General features: G+C 49.7%; 1 protein-coding gene across 2 annotated transcripts in view; it reads right to left on the bottom strand.

Moving 5' to 3' along the window:
* Nucleotides 1-922: 922 nt before the first annotated feature.
* RPH3AL (rabphilin 3A like (without C2 domains)) overlaps nt 923-20,510 on the bottom strand; it is a 42,684-nt gene continuing 23,096 nt past the window's right edge. For both annotated transcript variants that reach the window (XM_072881929.1, XM_072881930.1), the window contains exons 6-9: nt 18,271-18,445; nt 11,322-11,435; nt 10,666-10,848; nt 923-3,765 (exon numbers count right to left, since the gene is read on the bottom strand). In XM_072881929.1, coding sequence (XP_072738030.1) covers nt 3,731-3,765; nt 10,666-10,848; nt 11,322-11,435; nt 18,271-18,445 — 507 coding nt within the window. In that variant the 3' untranslated portion in view covers nt 923-3,730. The remainder of the gene's footprint in view (nt 3,766-10,665; nt 10,849-11,321; nt 11,436-18,270; nt 18,446-20,510) is intronic.

Below are 20,510 nucleotides of genomic sequence, written 5' to 3'. Positions count from 1 at the left end.
TCACTGTCCGATTCGGTAACGGCCAGAAACGCATGGTCTAAACACCAGGTGGTAGCCCATTTGCTTCAGCTATGTTGAACTACTACGCACGGTTCCCACAGAGAAAGCATCCCCTTTCCCCTCAAACTATAGCTGTAAAAAGGAAACATGGAAACTGGGCAATTCATGGCCACTGTTTTTGATTCAGAGAGATCCTGCAGTCGACTTTCCCATATACTGGTTGTTGTCATGGCAAGCGGAGGGGGGAAGGAACAATGTAAGAGGTGGTTAGTCCTTGACACGCTCCATCCTTGGACTAATGGCAGCTCCCCAGCAAAACAATCCCAACAGCAATTATTGAGGCGCTTTTAAAATGGGAAAAGCAAAAACAGATTAAAAAGCCATTTGAAACCTTGAAGCTGAATGCCGAGTGGAAGGGAACACAGAGCAGGCAGGGCTGCACACGCTCGGCGAACAATGCAGAGACGTTTCTCTGTGGGCAAAGCTAAATGGACCCTGACTGTCAAACCTGAGCAAGTGACAAGCCTTGGGAGGCCACAGGGGCAGCACTTGACAGAATGACAATCGGTGCTGCTTTATGCTTAGTGGTTACAACATGGAAAACCTTCCACTGAGGGGGTGAGGAGCAGACCTGTGGCCCCTGCCATCGCCAGCACAAGGTACCAAAGAGGGACAAGACAAAAGACGACTTTCAAGTGCAGAATTCAATTACGCTCCAGACGTGTGAATCACCATTCCACTAGCTGGATTATTTTATTTCCTCGCTGGAGCCAACACAAGGATTTGGAGAGTATCCACAACCTGGGAATGGAAAAAAACTTTTTACTGTTTCAAGAATGGCAAGCAGTTGTTACTGAGCCAAAGTTTTATTGTTTCCAGTAGTAAAACACTACATAAAAGTTGTAAGGGATGGAGACAAGAACAACAAAATAATAAAAGAAACACAAATGACCAGAGCAGACAGCACTATTCACTGAGCCCTTCTTGCCCACCTTAAGCCAACGAAAAAGGCAGTCAACTGGTACGGGTTTCGGATAATATTCCAACCAAAGCTACAAAACACAAGAGAGACGCAACAAAGAGAAGAACGGTCTTTAATAGAAAGATAAGTGCACAGAGCTGTGGATGTTCCTCTATCACATTCATATGTGGGAGATCACATTCTCCTGGGCTAGATCCTTCCCTCAACCCAAGGGGAGTCTTTCCATAGATGACCGAATGGTTCTGGTTCAAACTCGGGTGGAATTACTCCATGGAGGTAAAATATAGAGGTAAGAAAGAAAGGTTTCCAGTCTCACTGGCACAAGAGCAGTCCTAAATTTCTCTCTTAAGAGTGTTTTATAAAACCTAGTCTCAGTTAAAAATCAAACTCATGCCTCAAAGTGGCACGGTAAGCTAGTAAGGATTACCAGGTTCCTGTGTAGAGCTGGCAACCCACAGCGTGGTAAATAGCCCTAAGAAGGGAGGGTGGGCGTGAAAACACAACTGACCTGCCTGCACTGCCCACAAATGAAGCACAAGAAACACAAGAAGAGTTAGAAATTACATGCTCAGTTTAAAAAACTCTTTTCAACTCAGTGTAGAGTTTGTGATGAGAAAGTAACAGGTTGAAAGAAAATGGAGTCAACTTTTAAGTGTCTTTTTCCTTCTCCTAAAGAATTAACTTAGGCTGGCAGGCCAGGCTGTCTGAGGCACTGCAGTAATGAGAGTGCAAGCAAGACAGCCTCAGTAGGACTGTCAAAAACTCCAAGGCAAGACAGGACTTTTTTTGGTAGCAAAACACTTCTGAAATTGAAGACCCTACAGCTCTCAGAAGAAACAGCATGACTTCAGCTCTGAAATCACACCGGCATTTCAGCAAAAGCTGAGTTTTGGATTTACTTTTTCAGGAACAGCTAGTAATTTTGGCATTACTCCTTTTAGAGATGCAGCTGGTCGAGTCTCAGTGGCCAGGTTTAAACAACACAGACCACGACATAAAGCATCCCTCAGTAGAGAACAACTTCATCCCTTGCTCTCTTCAACACTGATGTTGTGAAGCCCGTGTTCAGTGGTTTCTCTTTATGCCATCTCAAAGAGCCCACATCATCCAAAGGTTTTGTTTTCATTTTTAAAAGAGCAGAAACAGATCACAGAGGAAGAGCTGGAAGGATTTTCCCAGCAACTTGCCATAGCACATTAGCTGGAACAGCAGTAAGGGAACGGTCCTCTATTGGACCATGTTCCTTTAGAAAGAAAGTCAAGGATTGATTTCTGATCTCCTGTTAGAGTGTTCCAGCACCCAATCTCATTTATCTTCATACTGCAGCCATTTGTAAGAGCATATACTACATGCACACAAAGCGCCCAGCAGCAAAGGAGAACAGAACAAAAGAGTAATAACCAAGGGAAAAGGGTGACAAATTGCCTTTAAATCCATGATTTCAGAGGGAACTTTTTGGAATCCTTTGTTCCTTCAGCAAAAGATGGGTCAGGTCCAAAGCACTTAATAAAAATCCACAGACTCCTACTTGCCTAGTGTGGGTTTTGTTCAACCCTTCAATGATCTAATTGCTCTAGAAATGTCAGGTAATTTGATTTTTCTCATCTGTCAGGCCTTGGAGTGAAATTGTCCATCCCGGAGAATAAGCAGGACTGGGGCACGCAGCTTTCTACAACCTGACCCATGATGACACCATCACAGTCAGCCAGATGCTCAAGACTTGCAGGAAAAAGGTAAAAGAAAGGCCCCTGCTTATGCAAGAGATGACAAGGTGTGCATGTGGGAGGAGAATCTGCAGAGCTTAACAAGATAAAGTAATCTGAAAGCTTTTATCCAATTTGGGTAGGCAAAGGCAGCCAGCTGGGCCGTGGGGTGGTGGGCGTTCTCCTGCCAGGAGCTGCAGCACAAACACACTGCCCATGACCCCACTGCCAAAACATCACCCTCACCACAGGACACAAAGGCCAGTGTACAGCCAGGAGGAATGAAAAATTCATAGCAAACTTCAAGTGTTTCTTTACTAACTGAAGCGTCTCCCTGTTCAGACAGCCCTATCACAGAGAGAGACCTCAGTGGAAGTGAACGGGAGCACAACTTCACCACCTGATTCAGGATGCTCCCACCAAACTCATACCAACTCAAACCAGAACAACGATGACAAGAAACACAAGGGCTGACACCCTGGGCCATGGGAGTCAAGCGCAAATCGGAGCCCCAGTCTCACCCTTGTGGTTCACAGAGGGAAATTCACCCCTGGGCTGAGAAGCAGTAGAAGGGCAGTAGTCTCCTCACACCCCATTTCAGGGACATAGGGGTGAATTTCCCTTTCTCCTGACGACTGCAAAGCCAGGACTGCAAAGCCAGGAGCTGAACCCAGGGCTGGGCTTGGCAAGCCAGGAACAGCAAAGGCGGCACGCATTTCTGCAGCTCCAGTGAGCACTTTGCATGTCCCTTTCAACAAACACAGGTCTGGACCCCATGGCAGCACTGCACAGCGTGGCACTCCTCTCCGAGCAGCACCCCAAAGTGCACGTCCATCAGCAGAAGGGGAAACCAGAGCAAACCAAACCAGTGAGGCAGGGAGGACAGGCAGGAATTTTCCCAGGTGCCACCATGTTGCTAATGCCTATGCAAGAGCCGGCATCATAAAGTCACCACCGGCAGCAGTTGTTGTCTGGAGTGAGGTCTACAGCAGTGGGCAAGAGACGAATGTTGGATTCAGGCAAAGCAGCTCCATCTTCACCTTCATCAGCATCGCGTTCTGGTGTGGATGCACCGTTTCCCTTCAAAATATACAAAGACAAAGTTTTGTTTGGAAAGAAGTGAAGGGGAGAGACTTGACAAAGTTATTTTACATTGCTTTTACATGCTCAGTGCCATTTTAAGAGCGTCCTAAAAATAATAATGAAGAGAACGTCTGTGCATCATTACTCCACACTCTGTCAGCAGTCAGGGCCCATTAAACTTTATTAAAGAAAGAAAAGACAGGGGAAAGAAATGGGGAAAGAAGAAGAAAGGAGGAGTTGTACTGCTAGAACTGGTCCTCTGGTACATGCGTCCCTCGAAGGGCCAAGTCAGACAGAAAGCCAAGCCTCAGCTCTCATAGGTTTCCAAACCAGGTGACAACATCCATGTGCCACAGAGCAGGTCCTCCACATGACCCTCCTGCCCTCCGTGTGCCTGGGCTGTGGACAGGAGCCACAGCAGAATGTAGCCCTTGTCTGTGGCTGGAGATTGGAGCAGGACACCAATGCTCTGCTGCAGAAAGCACTCTGGCTCAGGTTGACTAAATGAACCTGAGCTAATCACTTCAGCAGCCCCTGGCGAAACTCAGGGTCTGCTGGGACACACTGCTTCCAGCGCACGGGGTGAAATGCAGGGCTGGCAACGCACAGAGCTCTAAGGCAGCGGTGGGTCAGTACTAACTTCTCCCCCCCTTCTCTGAACTGAAGGGGGCACAAATTACATGGACTGCTGGAGAAAGGACAGGGAATGTTTCCAGTCACTGCTGTTCAAGGCACGGAGAGTCCTGCAAATTCCTCCCACCAGCTACTGGCTGACATCCCAGTTGAAAGATAACCTCCCAAGCCATAAAACCTCTCAACGTGTTTACAAAGACTCCAAAATCCAGACTTTTAACTTCTATATTACTGACTTCCCATGCTCTTTCCTTTATGCTTTGTTTTGAAAGATTACATCAACTATTGCCCTCAGTGCTTTGTGCAAAACGCTGAATAGAAAGTTGGAAGCGCAAGGAGTAAACGTATTGCAAAGGGCAGAGAATAAGTCTAAGGACATGGGGGCAGGAGGCCAGACAGGCTGTTTGATCAAAGACCAAAGCACAGACCTCTGTAATGTGAAAGAAGGCACAAAAATAGGAGTTTCATCTTCAGCAGCAGACTTGTTTCCAGATGTATTGAGTGAAAGAGGCAAGAGAATGAGTCTTTGTCATTCCTCTATTTTCAGGGAAAAAGTCTTCAATTTAAAACTCCATAAAGAATTACAGAAATAGTGAAAGTAATTTATTTTTTTAGGTACTCAAGCTTTTATTCACTTAACTTCAAGGCGGACTCAAAAGAGCTGAAAATGTTTTGGTTCTACCACTTGAGGACAAAAACGTTTTAATATTTAACATGGAAGGGGGCATATGCTTCTTCTGAGGTTCATATTTACAAATGCATTGTATCTAGAATGCAAACTTTGAATCATTTCCTAATGCTGTCGCTACCCAAAGACATGTTTTATTTATAAATACAGCAGGACCATTCAGTGCTCTGCAGTACCAATATGAGGAGGCAGAGGTGGCTCATAGCTTCTCAGCCATGAAGGCACAATTCAATTTTTTCACTTTGTGGAAGAGGGACAACTCAATCCCACGGCAGTGGCAGCAAGCTTTGAGCAAAGGGCAGCAAACAGAGGTGCCCAAAGATTGATGAGGCAGCCAGTGCAGGAGGCAAAGGCTGGGAGGGGAGAGGCTGGGTGTGGGTGAGAGTCTCTCCTCCACGTCTGGCCCCCCCCTTCCTTCCTATCCTGTGCTCACAGTGCAGGCAAAGGCCGAAGGCAAAGGAAGGAAGAGCCGGGGCTGCAAGCACAGCTCCGTCGCGCAGTTGCCCACCTATTTCACCCCGCTGCAAAGCCAGCCCTGGAAGACTACGCTGTTTGGCTGTAACTTACATGGATGAGGGAACAAGCGGTCTGAAAACATTTAAGCAATTTTCTTACCAAGCACAGGAAAACAAAAGTCACCTCCCCAAAGGCTGCCATGAAGAAAGTCATTAAAGAAATTACTATCCCATTCAGAGCCTAATTACTGTTAGGACAATTTTTTTTTCCAACATGGAATGGAGTAGTTAGACCCACTGAAGCAAAATGTTACCTCCTCATCATCCCTGAGGGAGCAAAACAGACATCTGAGAAACAGAAGGGAAGAAAAAAAAGAAGTTAATGCTTTAACTTCAAATATGCCCTGAGAATTTCCTGCCACGAAAATAATGCGGAATAGCTGTGCCTGTCTCATGTATTAACAGCTTGCATATTTATGAGCAAAAGTTGATGCCTACCCCAGCCAGGGAGGCACTGAGCCACGGCGAGAGCGACACCACCTCATTTCTAAATCCAGTCAATTCCTGAAAGACAGGGCATAAATCTCCCCAAATTAAGAGAGCTGGAAGCAGCATTTCCTGCCCATCTCTCTCAGCTCCAGGCCCTTTTCTCAGCTCTGCTCAGCCTCTCCCAGCATGACAGCTACAAAGTAAGCAGCCAAAAGCAGGTATCCAGAAGCTACAGCTTCAGCACCCTGGGAGAAGGGTCCAGGCTGGACCTGCTGACCTCTGGAGGTCCTTCCAGCCAGTCTCACCCTGCGATTGCAAGCCACATCGTTTCTTATACCCCACCAGGTGCTGCCATCGTTGTCTCAGCTCCCAGACTCAGCAACACCACTGTTTAACGTGGCTCTGTTTAACTGCCAGCTGCTGTACCGCTCTTTAAGTATTAATGATTTAGACAACACATTGGCAAACAAGCAGAGATGGGGAGACTGTGATTTGCACTCAGACGTATGCTACTCATTCATTAGCTTACCTTGTGGCTGTTTCTCAAACCTCCTCTTTTAAGCACAAATTAGAGCCTTTTACAGCCCTGCAGCCCATGCCAAGCTCACTCACCGTTCCCTACCAGCAAGCTGTTCAGGTGACCCACAGAACACCAAACAGGGTCGACCCGTGCCTCAGACAAGGTCCTCAGAAGACACTGAGGACCCCATTAAGTGGGACCCACCAAAGCAGAACTTGCTACTGATCTGAGAGATGCCTTTTGCTCTTAATTTACCCCTTGCAGCAGCCAGGTCCAAGCTCAAAGATGTTATCTCCATTAAAAGCTCTCCATGGGCTAACGAAAACCACTGTAAGATATTGATGATTTCTTTGTTTAACTCTGTTTAATATTCCTTTTTTTTAATAAATATGTCATAATTAACAATAGGGAGGATTTTGCTCATTTTTAACTGAGGCACCTCTTAACCTATCAGCTGTACAGCTAGAACAAGGTGAGTCACCTCCCTAGCTGGGGGCAAATAAGGGGAAAAAGAAAGACTGTGCTTCTTTCCTGTGTGCAAATTTCATTCTCTTTAGGACAAAATATTCTCCACAAAAACCAGCGCACGATGATCTTCTTAAGAGCTATCGCGTCAGAGCAGGCACCTCCAGGAACCAGAGCTTCCGAAGAAGAAACACCAGACCCTCCGAAAACGATGCTTTTGAAAGGGTTTGAAAGCAGGTGGTTAAAAAAAAAAACCCCAACATTGGCAGCCTCTCAACTCACCACTCTCTCCTGCAACTTTGGCTCATGGGCTGAAGTTGCCTAAATCCCAATGCAGCTCTGACAATGAGTCATTTTATGACAAACCCCAGGCTTCATTATCTGCCTCACCAAACCCCAGCCGGAGCCAAAGCAACACACTGGAAACCTACAAACTCTTCTTAATAGCTCCTTGTTTTCCCTTGGCCGCACGACCATGCTGTTGTCTTGGCCTTCAGGCTTAAAGAGCTAAGGACTATGAAAGCAGGTGCATTTGCAGTACCACTCCCTAATTCCCTGTTCTGGCTGTGGCCTGGGATTTAAGGATGCTAAAGTGTTCTGCAAAGTCGCACTTGAGAGCGGAATTAGAGCAGAGGTGAGAAAAAGAAGTGAAAAGAAAGTCACCGGTAGAGCAACACCTGAGGTGCTAATATGAAGCAAAAATTGCCCCCAACACAGTGTTAGAAAGTTGCAGAGCCTTTCAGAAAACCTATAGCAAAATCTCCCTTTAATGTCCTCAGTCTGCAACTGAGGATCAGCAATTTAAATGAGAAAGGAACTTTGCCCCTTGGTCTGCTTTTGGGTCAGAACAGAGCACAGGGACTGTCCCACAGGCAGGGAGATGCAGTGAAGAGTTTTGCCAGTCTTGACATACAGCACCCGTTGCCTCCACCACTCTCTAAAGAGATGAACAGCAGGAGCAGCCTCTGCTTTTTGGTAAAAAGTGGCATCCAGAGGGACCCATTGTGAAAAGCCCCTCACAGACAGATGAAGCTCTGATATAAATAAAGAGGGAGAGAGGCACTGCCACTTGTCCTGAGGCTCCCACCATTTGCACACCCCAGACCTCCAGCATCCCAGAGCACGTGAACCCCTCTGCAGAGCAGGAGACATCCTAGGTGACTACAGGGCTGGTTTTGCTCTTCTCTTTATATTCTGCTCTTGCCAGGCTGCTGGCAAAGCATGGGGACATTCAGTGTTGCAGCCTCTGGACATCTGATCTGCTCAAACCACCGGCCACGGAGCTGCACAGAACACGAGGCCACCTGAGTCATATCGCTGCATACTGCTGATCACTAAATTCATACATAATGGATCGTGATTGCCAATAGTTCACTACACAGATCACATCGTGGCAGCGTCTCTCCAGCTGGGCATGTTAAGTGCTCTCAGAGTAAACGAATGCCGACCATGCTTACCCCTGCTGCTTACTCACTGCATGGAGGCAAGGCCACAACCCAAACTCATCGGAGGGAAAACAAAGTCGCTCTCCCTCTCCTCCCCACCTTGAAGTGCTAAAGATGACCCACACCGTGGGGCAGAGCATACAGCCATGGCAAACACAACAGGGGCACATCATGTGCCTCCCACAACACACTCAAGTTCCAACTTTGCCTCCTTGCAGAGACTTTTGGTAGTGTCAAACGCTGCCACACCAGCCCTTGCCAGCACCTGCATTGCGGAAAGGAGTGTGAGGTCTAATGCCGGCACAGGACAGGCTCGAAGACAGGCCAGCTGCTCTGTAGCCCATCCTGCCGCCTTCTATGGCCACAGAGCCGTAGCTGTAGTGCCACCTAACTCCTTGTGAGCCCATAGCAGCTCCCAGCCCAGGAGGATGCCCAGCTGGTGGCTGGTTCTCTGACGTGACGCGACACAGAGAACCCTGCCTGCTGCCACCCTCCATCAGTTCCCAAGCCTGTGCCTGCCAACTGCAACCACCACTGGCTTCATTCCCCCCCAGCACACACAAGCAGAAATACTTCCTGCTGTCTCCCTGCCTCCCTCCCCCGGCTCTGGGGGCCACAGAACCCTCCTACCAAGCCACTTGCTGCTGCAAGCACCATGTCTGAACAAAGCAGGCCCTTCTGCAGGAAAACTGGAAAATAAATGACCCCAGACATAATAAAGGTCTTTACAGATATTCTCTAGTCAGCCAACCGGGCCCAACCTTTTCCTTAGCAGGATCCTCTCTACATCTCAGGGACTATTTTAACTGGGCTCATGAGATTACTGTAGTTTTCATTTTTTAAAATATATGTCTGTGCTGCCTGTCATTTTTAGCTCTCCCCTGCCTAGCAAGGAGAGATCGCACTGGAAAGCATTGACCCCTTGTGCCAAGCTTTGCATACAAGCTTTTTAGCAGGAAAAAGGCATTTTCTGCCTCTGAGATATTGTTTGCACTGTCATGGCCAGGCAGCAGTTAGTTCCAACAGCTGGCAGGAAAGCTCCAAAGTGCTAAGCACTATACAAACACACCATCCAGGTGTGCATCCATCCAGACTTCAGCATGGCCATGTAGCACCAGCAGAAAAAGCACCCAAGGGATCACACCCACTATCCACCACCACCCACTTCAATCCTGCAGAACCCGCTGCTCCGCCCCAGCAGACATGAAAGCCAACACACAACAGGAATCAGCTGTGTCTAATGCCACAGCCATCAGGGGCTTAAACTAAACTGCTCAGTCTGGGGCAGCACTATAATGCAGAGAGAGGACAGACAGAGCAAAAGTATCACTCATCTGATTTGCTTTGAGAAAACTAAAATTAAAGAAACCTGCAAATCCTTGAAACTTGGAAAGGGAGGGAAGAGCAGAGAAACAATTTCATGCTGGCTATTTCTAGCGGGAAGCGTGGGGAGGGGGACTATGACTCCATGTTGCACTAAAGGATAAACCTGCTCTCTCTAATCCAATTTACGCCTCAACATGCACAGCACAAAACAGGCTCAGGAACAAAAGGAGTGGCAGTTCACAGGGCGGCAGGAACACTCTGGAGGGAGCAGCACGCTAAACGATAACTTAAGGGGTTATTGAATAGATTAGCGGGAACTGCAGAGAGAACACATTTGCATCTCTTTCAGCTGCTCCAGATCAGATGTGATAGCAGCCTCTGCTCTCACAGTCACTTAATTGTTCCAAGGTTGTTGAGGGGGAAAAAGTGTCTTTTTTTTTTGCACTGCAGAGTTCTGGGAACAGCCATGCTTGGCTTTAAGAGCCATCTAACATTAGGAAAATTTTTATTCAGTCTCATGAAGCTGTTGGACTTCTGCTTTGCTTCAGTAAAAGCTCAATCTGTTCTGCTGCTTCTGCAGGGCAGATAGGAGCTCCGGGCCTTTGCAGGGGGACAGACCCAGGCTATGGCTGCTCTTGGAGGTGGGTGTAGGCAGCTCCCACCCCAGACGATTACTCATGTTGCAGAATAGATTCTGCACTTGGGGAAGAGGGAAGGAGTGAGCTATAATGCTGTGACAGCATCTGCCATGAGAAAAGCAGCAGAGAAGGGTGATCCCAGGCCGTGGCTTTGCCAGGTGTGCCTCTGAGAAAGCTGTGCTTTGAGGGAAGTCAGCCCCAAGAGCATGGACCTGCCCAGAGAGGAGGTTCAGCTTACCAGGGACTCTGCTGCCAACATCGCTGTCACGCCTGTCCGCTGGCTGGTCGCTCTGGCAGCTCTCCGTGACGCTGAGGGCAGCCCCCTGCTCGCTGCCCAGCCTGCTGCGGCTCCCCAGGAGGGCAGGGGAGTGGGTGCTCCCCAGCGCCCTGCCCATGGCCTGGCTGGGTTCCCCAATGGGTGCTGCAGGGACACAACAGAGAGATGCTGCTGTGGGAGGGAGAAGTGGGTGCAGATGCTGGGCCAGGTCCCAAGAGACCAGCAGTCTCCCCACTCCCAGCCAGGCACCCTCAGGAGCAGGGACAAAACCCAGTTTCCTGTGCTCCACTCCTAAAACGGCACTGGCGATTCCAGTGCTATAAAGTCAGCAGTGAGGAGCTGGCTGGAGACGTGCTGCCAGGCAGCCAGGAGCAGCTCCCAGCTGCAAGGGCAGACCCTGAAAGGCTGCAGGCAGTGGAGCAACCCACCAGCAGTTTGACCCATTGATACTATTCCAGTGAGAAGGTCCAGATCCTCACCTGGCACAGCTAAAGTCAGTGGGCTGCAGCCACGTAGGGCAGGCAACTGGCTGAGCCAAAACCCACAGTACCAGTAGCCAAATATTCAAGCGCTTTACACTTCCCACCCTCCCACCACAAAGAACAGCAACTCCTCACCCAGTCCTGCTCGGTGCTTTCTGCCTTGTGAGCCTTTTGACCCCGCAGGTAAAGGCTTGTCATCCAGGCTGGAGGAACTGAACTCCGAGTCGCTCTCACTGTCGCTAGAAACCACTGCAGAAAAGATCAGGGGGAGGAGAGGAGAGAAACAGTTATTCACAATGTTCATAACACTTACCAAAGAGGGTGCCAGATGGATCCAAATAAAACATGAACAAATGCTGACTCGCTGATCACATTCTCCCTCTCCAAAAGGAGCCCTACCTGCAGTTCCCCCACAGCTGTTCACTATTCCTCTCAAACATGATGTGCTTTTACTTTTTACAGATGATTTATAACTCTGCTGCACACACTCCAGTGGTGCCAGCACCTGAAGCAGATGCACACACCACCAGTGCTTCTCTCCTAAACCTGACTGGGACCATGGGGGCCACACCGCTCCTGCGCCATGCTCTGCTGCCCAAAGCTCCCTGCCGCAAAGCCAAGAGCCCTGCAGCGTGGCTGGCCTGGGAGCCAGGCTCTGCTTCCGCTGAGCCCAGTGCTGGCACACCAGCGAGCCCCCTCCTCCTGCCATTTCCCGTCTCCCATGTGGGAGCAACACACTAAGGGCTGGGCTGGGTACAAGGCTGGTTCCTGCTCAGCTGCAGGTGGAGGGGTCCTGGCTCCACCGTAAGAGCATCCACATTTGAGTAATGTGGGGAGAGGGGCTGGCCTCCTCCAAGCCGTGTTTCAAGTGCAGCAGGGCCTCGGTGGAGGCTCCAGGATCTATGAGGAAAACACTAGATAAATACTGAGCATATCAAATAAAAAACCCTGCAGCGATTACACGAAGAACTAGCCTTATTAGCTATCCTCCATTCAGCAGACACTCATCCCTATCAGCCCACTGCCCAGAATTATACTATGCCCCCAAGGCTTAAGGGCAAGGGTTGCTCCTCTTCCTTAAGGAGACTGTTCCCCCATTTCAAGGCTGCTTTTTTTTTTTCCCTCCTTCCCCCCCACCCCCGAATCCTGGCCCTAATCCTGCTGCTTTCCACCCTGCATAGTTTCCACAAGAGCTGAAGGAGCCTAATTTTGCCAGACACAACTTCCTAAATTGGCAGGTTGCTTCCACTTTTCCATGCAATTATGCAAGTACCTCTCCTGCTTATACCAGTGTAAAAGATAACTCGACTGCCAGCTGCTTTGGGTAAAATGAGAAAGGTGTTTTTCCATCTCCTGGGTTTTTGTAATGATCTGATCTCAGAACAGAAATGATGGGGCTGAGGAGGAAGGTAACGGGAAAATAGCTGTCTCTTGTTTGAGGGATTGCACCTACAGCATTTCTCCACCTGACCAAGGCAGATACCAGCTCTCCTGGCAGCTTGGAAGCCATTTCAAACAGTGGGTCACAATTCCTGGTGGAAAGTACAATACTGGCTCACATGGGACACAGAGTAGGCAACACTGCAACCTACAGCCTCTGCTGCAGAAAAAGGAAGCTCCAACTATTTCTTTATATTCATCAGTATGTACTTATAAGCTCACATTTATATGAGAAATGAGTTCCCCATCCTGCTGCTGAACAAAGCCCTTTGCCCCCACACTGTTACTCGTAGTGCCCAGCCTCATGGTGCTGCCGGGCGCAGGAGGGACATGGGTATGGCAGTACAAGGTGACAACCATGGGGTAGCAAAGATAGCTGTCAGTTCATCTCTCCACATCAGTGCCAAAATTCACTACACGTGGTCGGCAGAGCTAGAAACCCTTTAACACTGCCCAGGGCAGGAAGACAGGTATCTCTCCCCTTGCACAGGCATGCACAAACATTTCTGACAAGGACCTCTGCAGACGCTCCTGTATTCAGGCAGCAATCTGTACTACACAAAGTATTTTATTAAAAAAAAAATGAATACCTAAAATAGCGCTTTTCTGGAGTTAACATCTCTGAGAATATTAAAGCTGGCTGCCAGTGTTATTGCAAAGTGTTATTGAAGTTGCCCTGGCAGGCAGCTCCCCATGCATGCCGTGCTGCTGGGAAGCGCTGCGCAGAGGGCAGGCTGCCAGGCCCCCTCCTCACTGCCTGCACAGCTTTTCCTCTGGGCACTGGCTCCTCCTGTGCCTGCAGCCTTCCGCTCACAGCGCCATCAGAAATGGGACCTCTCACCTCTGGGGAAAGGGGCTGTGGAGCTGAGCCGGGCAGAGAGCAAAGCCCCATTACAAGCAGGGGGGCTGCACTTCTGGCTAAGAGTTCTCAAAGCAAAGGTTTGGCTTTGGGTTTTGCTGTCTCAAAGACAGCTTCACCACTTCCCCAAAGCTCCCTGGGAGAGGTGGGGGACTATATATAAACACTGTTAATAACAACCCATACATACCAGGCTCTTTGCTACAAAATCCAAATCTCAGCTGTGAGAATCATTCTGACAGTCCCATTGCCCAATTCTGTCGGCAAATGCGCTCCTGTCCCACTTGGTCATCATCCTTTTTTGGCCTCCTGGATTCATAAAATCCATCGCTTTAGAACAGCTCCTTCCTCTATGAATCCTTTAAAAATGCTGGAAGTCAGGATTTATTTGGAGAAGGCTCCAGTGAATCAGTGGAGGTGACTTTAGCTGCCTTCCCTTCTGCCATTCAGCAGTTCAGAGAGGACCAGCACAAGAGGAGGAAAATATTAATGACACGAAGGCACTCACACTGCTGGAGCAGCCCTGTCTGCTCTCATTTCCTCCGCTGCCAATAAGAACGTATTTTACCCACTGCACCAATGTTTCCCTTTAAGGTAATTTTTCTCCCAAAGCTCCCAGACCTTCTGCTGGCACTTTCCAGAGCCCAGAAGTCATAAATCTGGTGTTCCAGCAGTTGCTGATATATCAATAAGAGTCGTTGGACAGCTGTACTTTCAGACAACGTAACAGATTTATCCCTCTCCATCTCCAGCTGACTGGAAAAAAGCTCATAAAAAAAATATGCCTAGATAAAACTTGCAAGAAAAGAAGTATTCCCACAGGGAATGGGTCACTCATCAAGGGCCTGAACCCCTGCAGCTGCTGCTGGAGCCCACGATCCCTCCAACACATGGTTCAACCTCCAAGCCAGAGGTACTGGAGCCTCACGGCATGGAGAGCCGCAGGGAATGGTGGAGGGCTGCTGGGCTGCACTTAACCCCAGCAGCAGAGGATGTGGGGAGGCTGCGCCGAGGCCAAGGGGAAAGGAGCACTTGGCTGGGGTTGAGCTCTAATATTAAATGCGTGCATTTGGCACAGGCACGCCTGCGATGGGAAGAGCCAGCCACCCTCCCTGCTGCTGCCCATCGCAGGGCAGAGCTCAGTCCCTGCACACACAAAGCTTGGCACTTCTTGCAGCTCCCAAAAATACAGAAAACACACATGGGCATGCATGGGGACCCTGCAGCAACAGCTCCGAACAGCCGCACATGCCCAGCACAGCCAAGACGCGCTGGATGAGCAGGCTGAGTATGAGTCCTTGAGCATGCAGCTCCCCTGCAGCACTCATATCATCAGCCTTTGCAAACATGACCTCTGGGGAGTGGGGAGGCCAACAGCTCCCGATCACTGTGGGTGGGAGGATCGGAGATAAAGAGTTTTATTACAACCCAAGAGTCTCACCGAGTGCAGCTCCCACACTAGATCACACCCAGTGCTGCCCCCAGTTGCAGGGACATCTCCCAGCAGGAGGAGGGGACCAGACCCATCTGCTCTCCCCTTCAGAAGCAGCACACATGCAGCTTCAGTGCTGCCCAAACTTGTAGAGAAGTTGGATGACTCCTCAGTGGCCTGCAAAGAACCTGACCTGCCCCAGCATGCTCCTCTCTGCTCCATCACTTGGGGATTTGGCCTCCAGCACACAGACGCCGGATGAACCCTGCTGCATCCCCCTGCCCAGCCGCTGCTCCTGTGCCTCCAACAGCGCCAAGCCCAGCATGTCGCATTGCCTGGCAACGGGACTGGAGCACACTGCAACAGGAGACACCACCGAAGACCGAGCAGAGCAGCAGACAGCCCTCATGCCAAACAGTGCAATACCTCAGGGATCACACTTCTTTTTTCCACCCAGTTGCTTCACATTTTTTCTGCAGAACTCAGAGTTCAGAGGAAGGAAAGCCCTGCTGCTTATTGCTCCCACCCCCTGACGCCCCGTCCCGCCTGACCTGGTGCAGAAACCCACCCACATTCCACCACATGGAGCAGAGCTGCTCCCCAGCACAAGAAATATTACTGCTGTTCTCCCCATGACAATACATTTGTGCCTTAACTAATAGCATGGTTCCCATGGCAACTGCTTGTTTATTACAGAAAAACTAAAGGCAACAGCAAATCCCAGTGTCAGCGAGCGCGAGAGAAATAATGGGTGTGTAAAAATAAAACTTCTTCCTGGTGGGTTTGGCTTTTCTCCCAAGAGGCACGTTCCTGCAGTCCCTCGGTCCCGCTGCCTTCCCACCCTCCTGCAGCACGCACAGCCAGAGCAGCCGGTACCCAAGGCCTGGCACTGATCCCCTCCTTTGGGTGGGTAAAAGGGACACTTGAGGTTTGCCGCATCCCTGCTGAAAGGCAGCTCCTGGCACAGAGGACGTCAAAGGCACAACCGTGGCTCCTCTCTCCCGGGCTCTCCGGGGCCTGTGCTGGGACATGGCTGTGCCTGTGCTGGTCCCATCTGACTTGAATCCCTCAATAGCTGAGAGAGAGCTCCTTCAGCACCTTGGGAGGCGAGCGGTGGGGTTAGACACGGCTGGCCAAGATAATGGAACCCCACCGAGAGCAGCCTGTCAGAGTCAGGCACGTTAAATGCCAGAGCTCGTTCTCAAAAACATCCTGCCAAACAAGCAATAGGGCTTTACTCAGTGCCGAAAGGACGTGTTCAGATGAGGGCGTACGAGGTGTGAGCTGACAAATGCTATCAGCCAGGCAGAGGTAAGGCAGGTTGCCTTGTCAGCCACGGCCTCATAAAGCTCGGTCCAGGCCCAGTCACAGATTCACGCCAGCAATACCACAGCTACATCATTCTCCACAGGGGAAGGCAGCCGCCCTGCACATTGCAGAGGTTTTGGATGACAAACAGCAGAAGTCCCAGCACTGGCAGGTGAAAAAGTTAAACGGAGGGGCGAGATGTACAAGCTCCCAGCTTCAGAGATGAATTACAGCCCACGGTGCCCATTGAAAGCTGTCCAGAGGACAGGCAGCATAACAGAGAAGGGCAACAAGAAAAGAAAGCACCAGAAAATACAACCATGAATTAATATTATCTAACCCATAAAACAGCAGCTAGCCAAAAATCAGAGCACAGGGAGAAAGGCAGCTCACCACCGGCCACTTTGCTGTCCTCCACCTGCTCCTTTGCTGCTCCTGCCAGTATTTAGGGGCAGGCCTTCCCCCAAAACAAAACTCAACTAAAAAGCTGAACTAAAAAGCAGGCCCAGTCTGGGCTCAACATCTTTGACTCATAATGTTTTCTGTATCATGTGAACAGAAAATACCTCATCAATAAGTTCATTTACTAAGACAACTCCTTCCAAGCATCTCCTGGAGGGAAGCACAACCATCTACTGTTGATCTAATTTGTCTTTAATTACAAAAGTTACAGTAGGGCTGGGAGTGCTTTCCTAGCTGGGGCCTGAAGGGAAGGTTTGTAAACCTGACTCTCCTGAGTCCTCTTTATTAAAAGGTTATTTCCCCCTGCACTACTGATAAGATTTATCTTGACGTGGAAGAGTGTGTGCTGCTGGTACGCTGAAGAGGTCTTCTCCAATTGAGGTGATCTAATAGCAAAAGACAGAAGGGGAGAGAGGCCAGACAGTTCTGCTAATCCACTCCAGAAAGAAATGAAGAGAAATCAAAGCAGACTGGCAGCAGCTTTAATTCTGCAGCATCCATCCGCTGCTGTGCTAGTGACCCTGAGTGCTCAGCTCCTCAATGCCGAGCTGCTGTTTCCCCCCAGCTGGCTAGGCACAGCACTGGAGTGGGCATACGAGCAACGACAGGGTGGGCAGATGGAAGAGGGGGAGGAAAAAGCCCTACAAGGCAGCACTGTGAATGGGATCTGACGTGGCAGCAATCCAAGATGCCACATGTGATACAACAGTCTACTTCAATCAAGGTCTACCTCAAAGAACAGGGATGTGAGTGCTGAAGCTAACAGATCTTCAGGCTTGTAAGTGCTCTGGCCCCAGCCCTGCACAGGGCTAAGTTAATCAACAGCTTCTCCAAGACACATTTAAAGAACAATTCAGCCCTGAGCTCTCTATGCTACAAACCTCAGCCCCCTCCCCAAGGCCTGGGGAAGAAGCTTCACCCTTTGCCGGACTCACCTGCTCAGGGGGGTCAGGCACAAAAGGACACAGCCAGCATCAGCTCGCTCCTGCCCACTGACAGTAGAAGCCTATGTCTGCCCACTTGCTCCAGGCCCCAGGAAGACCCCAAGGAGATGCTGGGGGTGTAATTTCTAACCCAGCTCAAAGCAACTTGAGGTATCTGCCCAATGGTGCTCTGTGAAACAGCAGAAGAAAGGAGCAAGCAGCCCCAAGGAGGGAGGGAATGAGACCAGCCTTTTGTCAGCCTTGGCTGCACAATGATGTCCATCAATGGCCCCATCCTACATAGTTCAGCAGGAGGAGCTCTTTGGGTTGCAGTCTGCTTCACGGCTCGTCCCTCCCTTGGCAGTCCCAGCAAAACAGTGGGGGCTGCAAGGAATGGAGGAAAGCAAGGGAAGACTGAAGTACGGGGACTCCAGGAGGACTGGGGCTACTCTGGGCCACCAATGTGCACTTAAATAACAGTGAAACCTGAAAAACATACCATAGCCAACAAAACCCACCACTGCCCACATGGGAAACGCACCACATCCTGTTGGCTATCCCCTACTGAATCCTGCTAGCAACATTAGCTGAATCCTGCCAGCAACAGGTCCTTCTCACCCTCTCCCCGCCTGTTTCCTGGGCAAGGAGCAGACAACCAACCTTTTCCCCTGGCCCAAGTGAAGGATCGGCTGGTCCTGACGCTCTCTGCCTCTGGCATGGCTGGCTCGCTTTGCCAAGGCTGAGAGGGCAGCTCACTGGATTTGCTGCTGCTCTTCAAAGGCGTGATGTACTTGGGCAGCCCTTTGTAGAACCACGCACCAGACCTCTTCCAAACCTGTTGGAGATGGAGACACAACACCTTAAGCCTGGGTTTTTACAGCAAGAGAGCACAATCAGCACCAAACAAGCTCCCCACCAAGCTCAGCCCAGCCACTCCCTCTGAGCTACCTTGACCCCACTCAAACAAGGGGGATGGGGGTGCGTCAAGCCTTCCAGCTCACAGGCCCCAACAGTTCCCCTGCGCTCTGCAACTACCACAGCATCCCAAATTCCTCCCCACACATAGTTAGCCCAGCTTCACCTCAGTCCTTCTTCCACCACAAAAAAAAAAAAAAAATCACAAATTTGAATGAGCACAGACTGAAGGAGGAGCAGAGGGTGATTGTGCAAACCATGGAGCTTCTCATGTTCTCTGGGTCAAGACTAGATGTTTCTCTGATGCCATGCTTGAGTCAAACGCACATTCCCAGGCCTACTACAAGGATATCGGGATGAAGTTCCCTGGCCGGCACTAAGCAGCGGGCAGTTCAGATTCTACATCTGTTGCTTTCCCATTGGGAATCCACAAAAAGAAAAGCTTCCCAGAGAAAGCAGGCACGTGCCATGGGTGGCAACAGCCCCAAGCACATGCTTTGCTTAGAGTAAAACAAGCCTTGCACTGGCTGGAGGGACAGCAAGTCCTGACAAGTATCTCCTCCTGCGCCGGGCCCCTCAGCCTGGGTCGCTTTACTTCTGAGAGGCAAAGACCAGCAGCAGCTGGGGGATGCAAGCGGCTATGCCAGGACAGCAGAAACGCTGCCTCATGCCGTACCGAATGGCACAACCTTGGCGTTCATTTCACAGAGCAATTCAGGCCAAGCCGGATCATTTAATGAGTGTGCTTGAAAACCCCAGAATGAGAAGAACGACACTCAAATAACCTGAACCTGCAGCAGGAAACGGACTGCGAGTGCTAAACTGTAATATCTCCTGTAAGAAGGCCCTCTACTCTCCAATTTATTTTTAATACAGTTTATGATGCAGAAGCTCTATTAAGTATATTTAATATAGAGCCTGCTGTGAGCCAGAGGAAGGGAAAAGCATGGCAGCTCAGAAAAGGAGAAATGGCCTCTAAACACCTAATTCTTTTGTGCCTTCCAGCAGTCTAATAATGAGCTAATGAGAAAGAGCAAAAATAAGTTAATATAGTAAAAACATAATTTTCTATTTCATGCAAGGGGGTAGAAATCTTGCACTTCTGTTCAGAGTAAAGGAGATCATCAGTGTTTCTACTCCAAGTTCCCAAAGCATTTTGCATATAGCATCACCATGATGGCAATAAGCGCAAATGCAGATATCCCTAATTACAGCAATACATTTGCAATTTGCATTTAGGGCTTTAATCAAAGCAGAGGGCAGTGACAACACCTGGCACTCATGAGAAGTTCTTCTCATGCAGTCACAAAAAGCAGGACACCACCATCACCATTTCACTGATAGGAGGAGATTGCTCAGCAGGTTGCCTGGTTCCTAGTCCAGAGCCATCAACACAGAGAGCTAAAATCTCTGTGTTTGAGGTCTTGAAAGACAAGTGAAGGTGATCTGAATTCAGAGGGGAACCTGGGAGCATGCTTTTCAAAAGAAGAGCACCCAGCAGAAGAAAGCAGAGCATCGCTGTGACCCAGCACACACACGTCAGTTACTGAAAGAGTGCCAGAGAGGAGCTCACATGTACCACAGCAGGATGTAGAAACCAGGAGGTGAGAGCACCCTGCAATTACACCAACATTTTCCTTCTGGGTAACAGCCCAGCGGGATGGTGAGTCTGCCATCCAAGTGAAAAGCTGGGAAGCCAATTCCCCAAAGGAGAGAAGACTGCAAGTTCTCTTTCTACACAGGGGGCCTTGGCAGGCAGGACACTTTATCAGCTCCTTCACCAGCATGCAAACGGCCAAAACAGTGACCCAGCCAGTCAAGGCACAAGCTGACACAGCTCCTTCTGTCCCCTCTGCTAGCACGTAGGGACTGCGCAGCATTTGGTACAGCTTGTACAACAGCACTTGTCACTGCAGCACAGAGACCCTGGAGGAACTTGCTCTGCTATCCCTGAAAAACCAAGAATTGGGAAATGGAATACGTTT

The sequence above is a fragment of the Ciconia boyciana genome, chromosome 17, assembly GCF_034638445.1.
Source record: "Ciconia boyciana chromosome 17, ASM3463844v1, whole genome shotgun sequence".
In the NCBI taxonomy this organism is placed as follows: domain Eukaryota; kingdom Metazoa; phylum Chordata; class Aves; order Ciconiiformes; family Ciconiidae; genus Ciconia; species Ciconia boyciana.
This window is presented reverse-complemented; position numbering and strand designations above follow the sequence as displayed.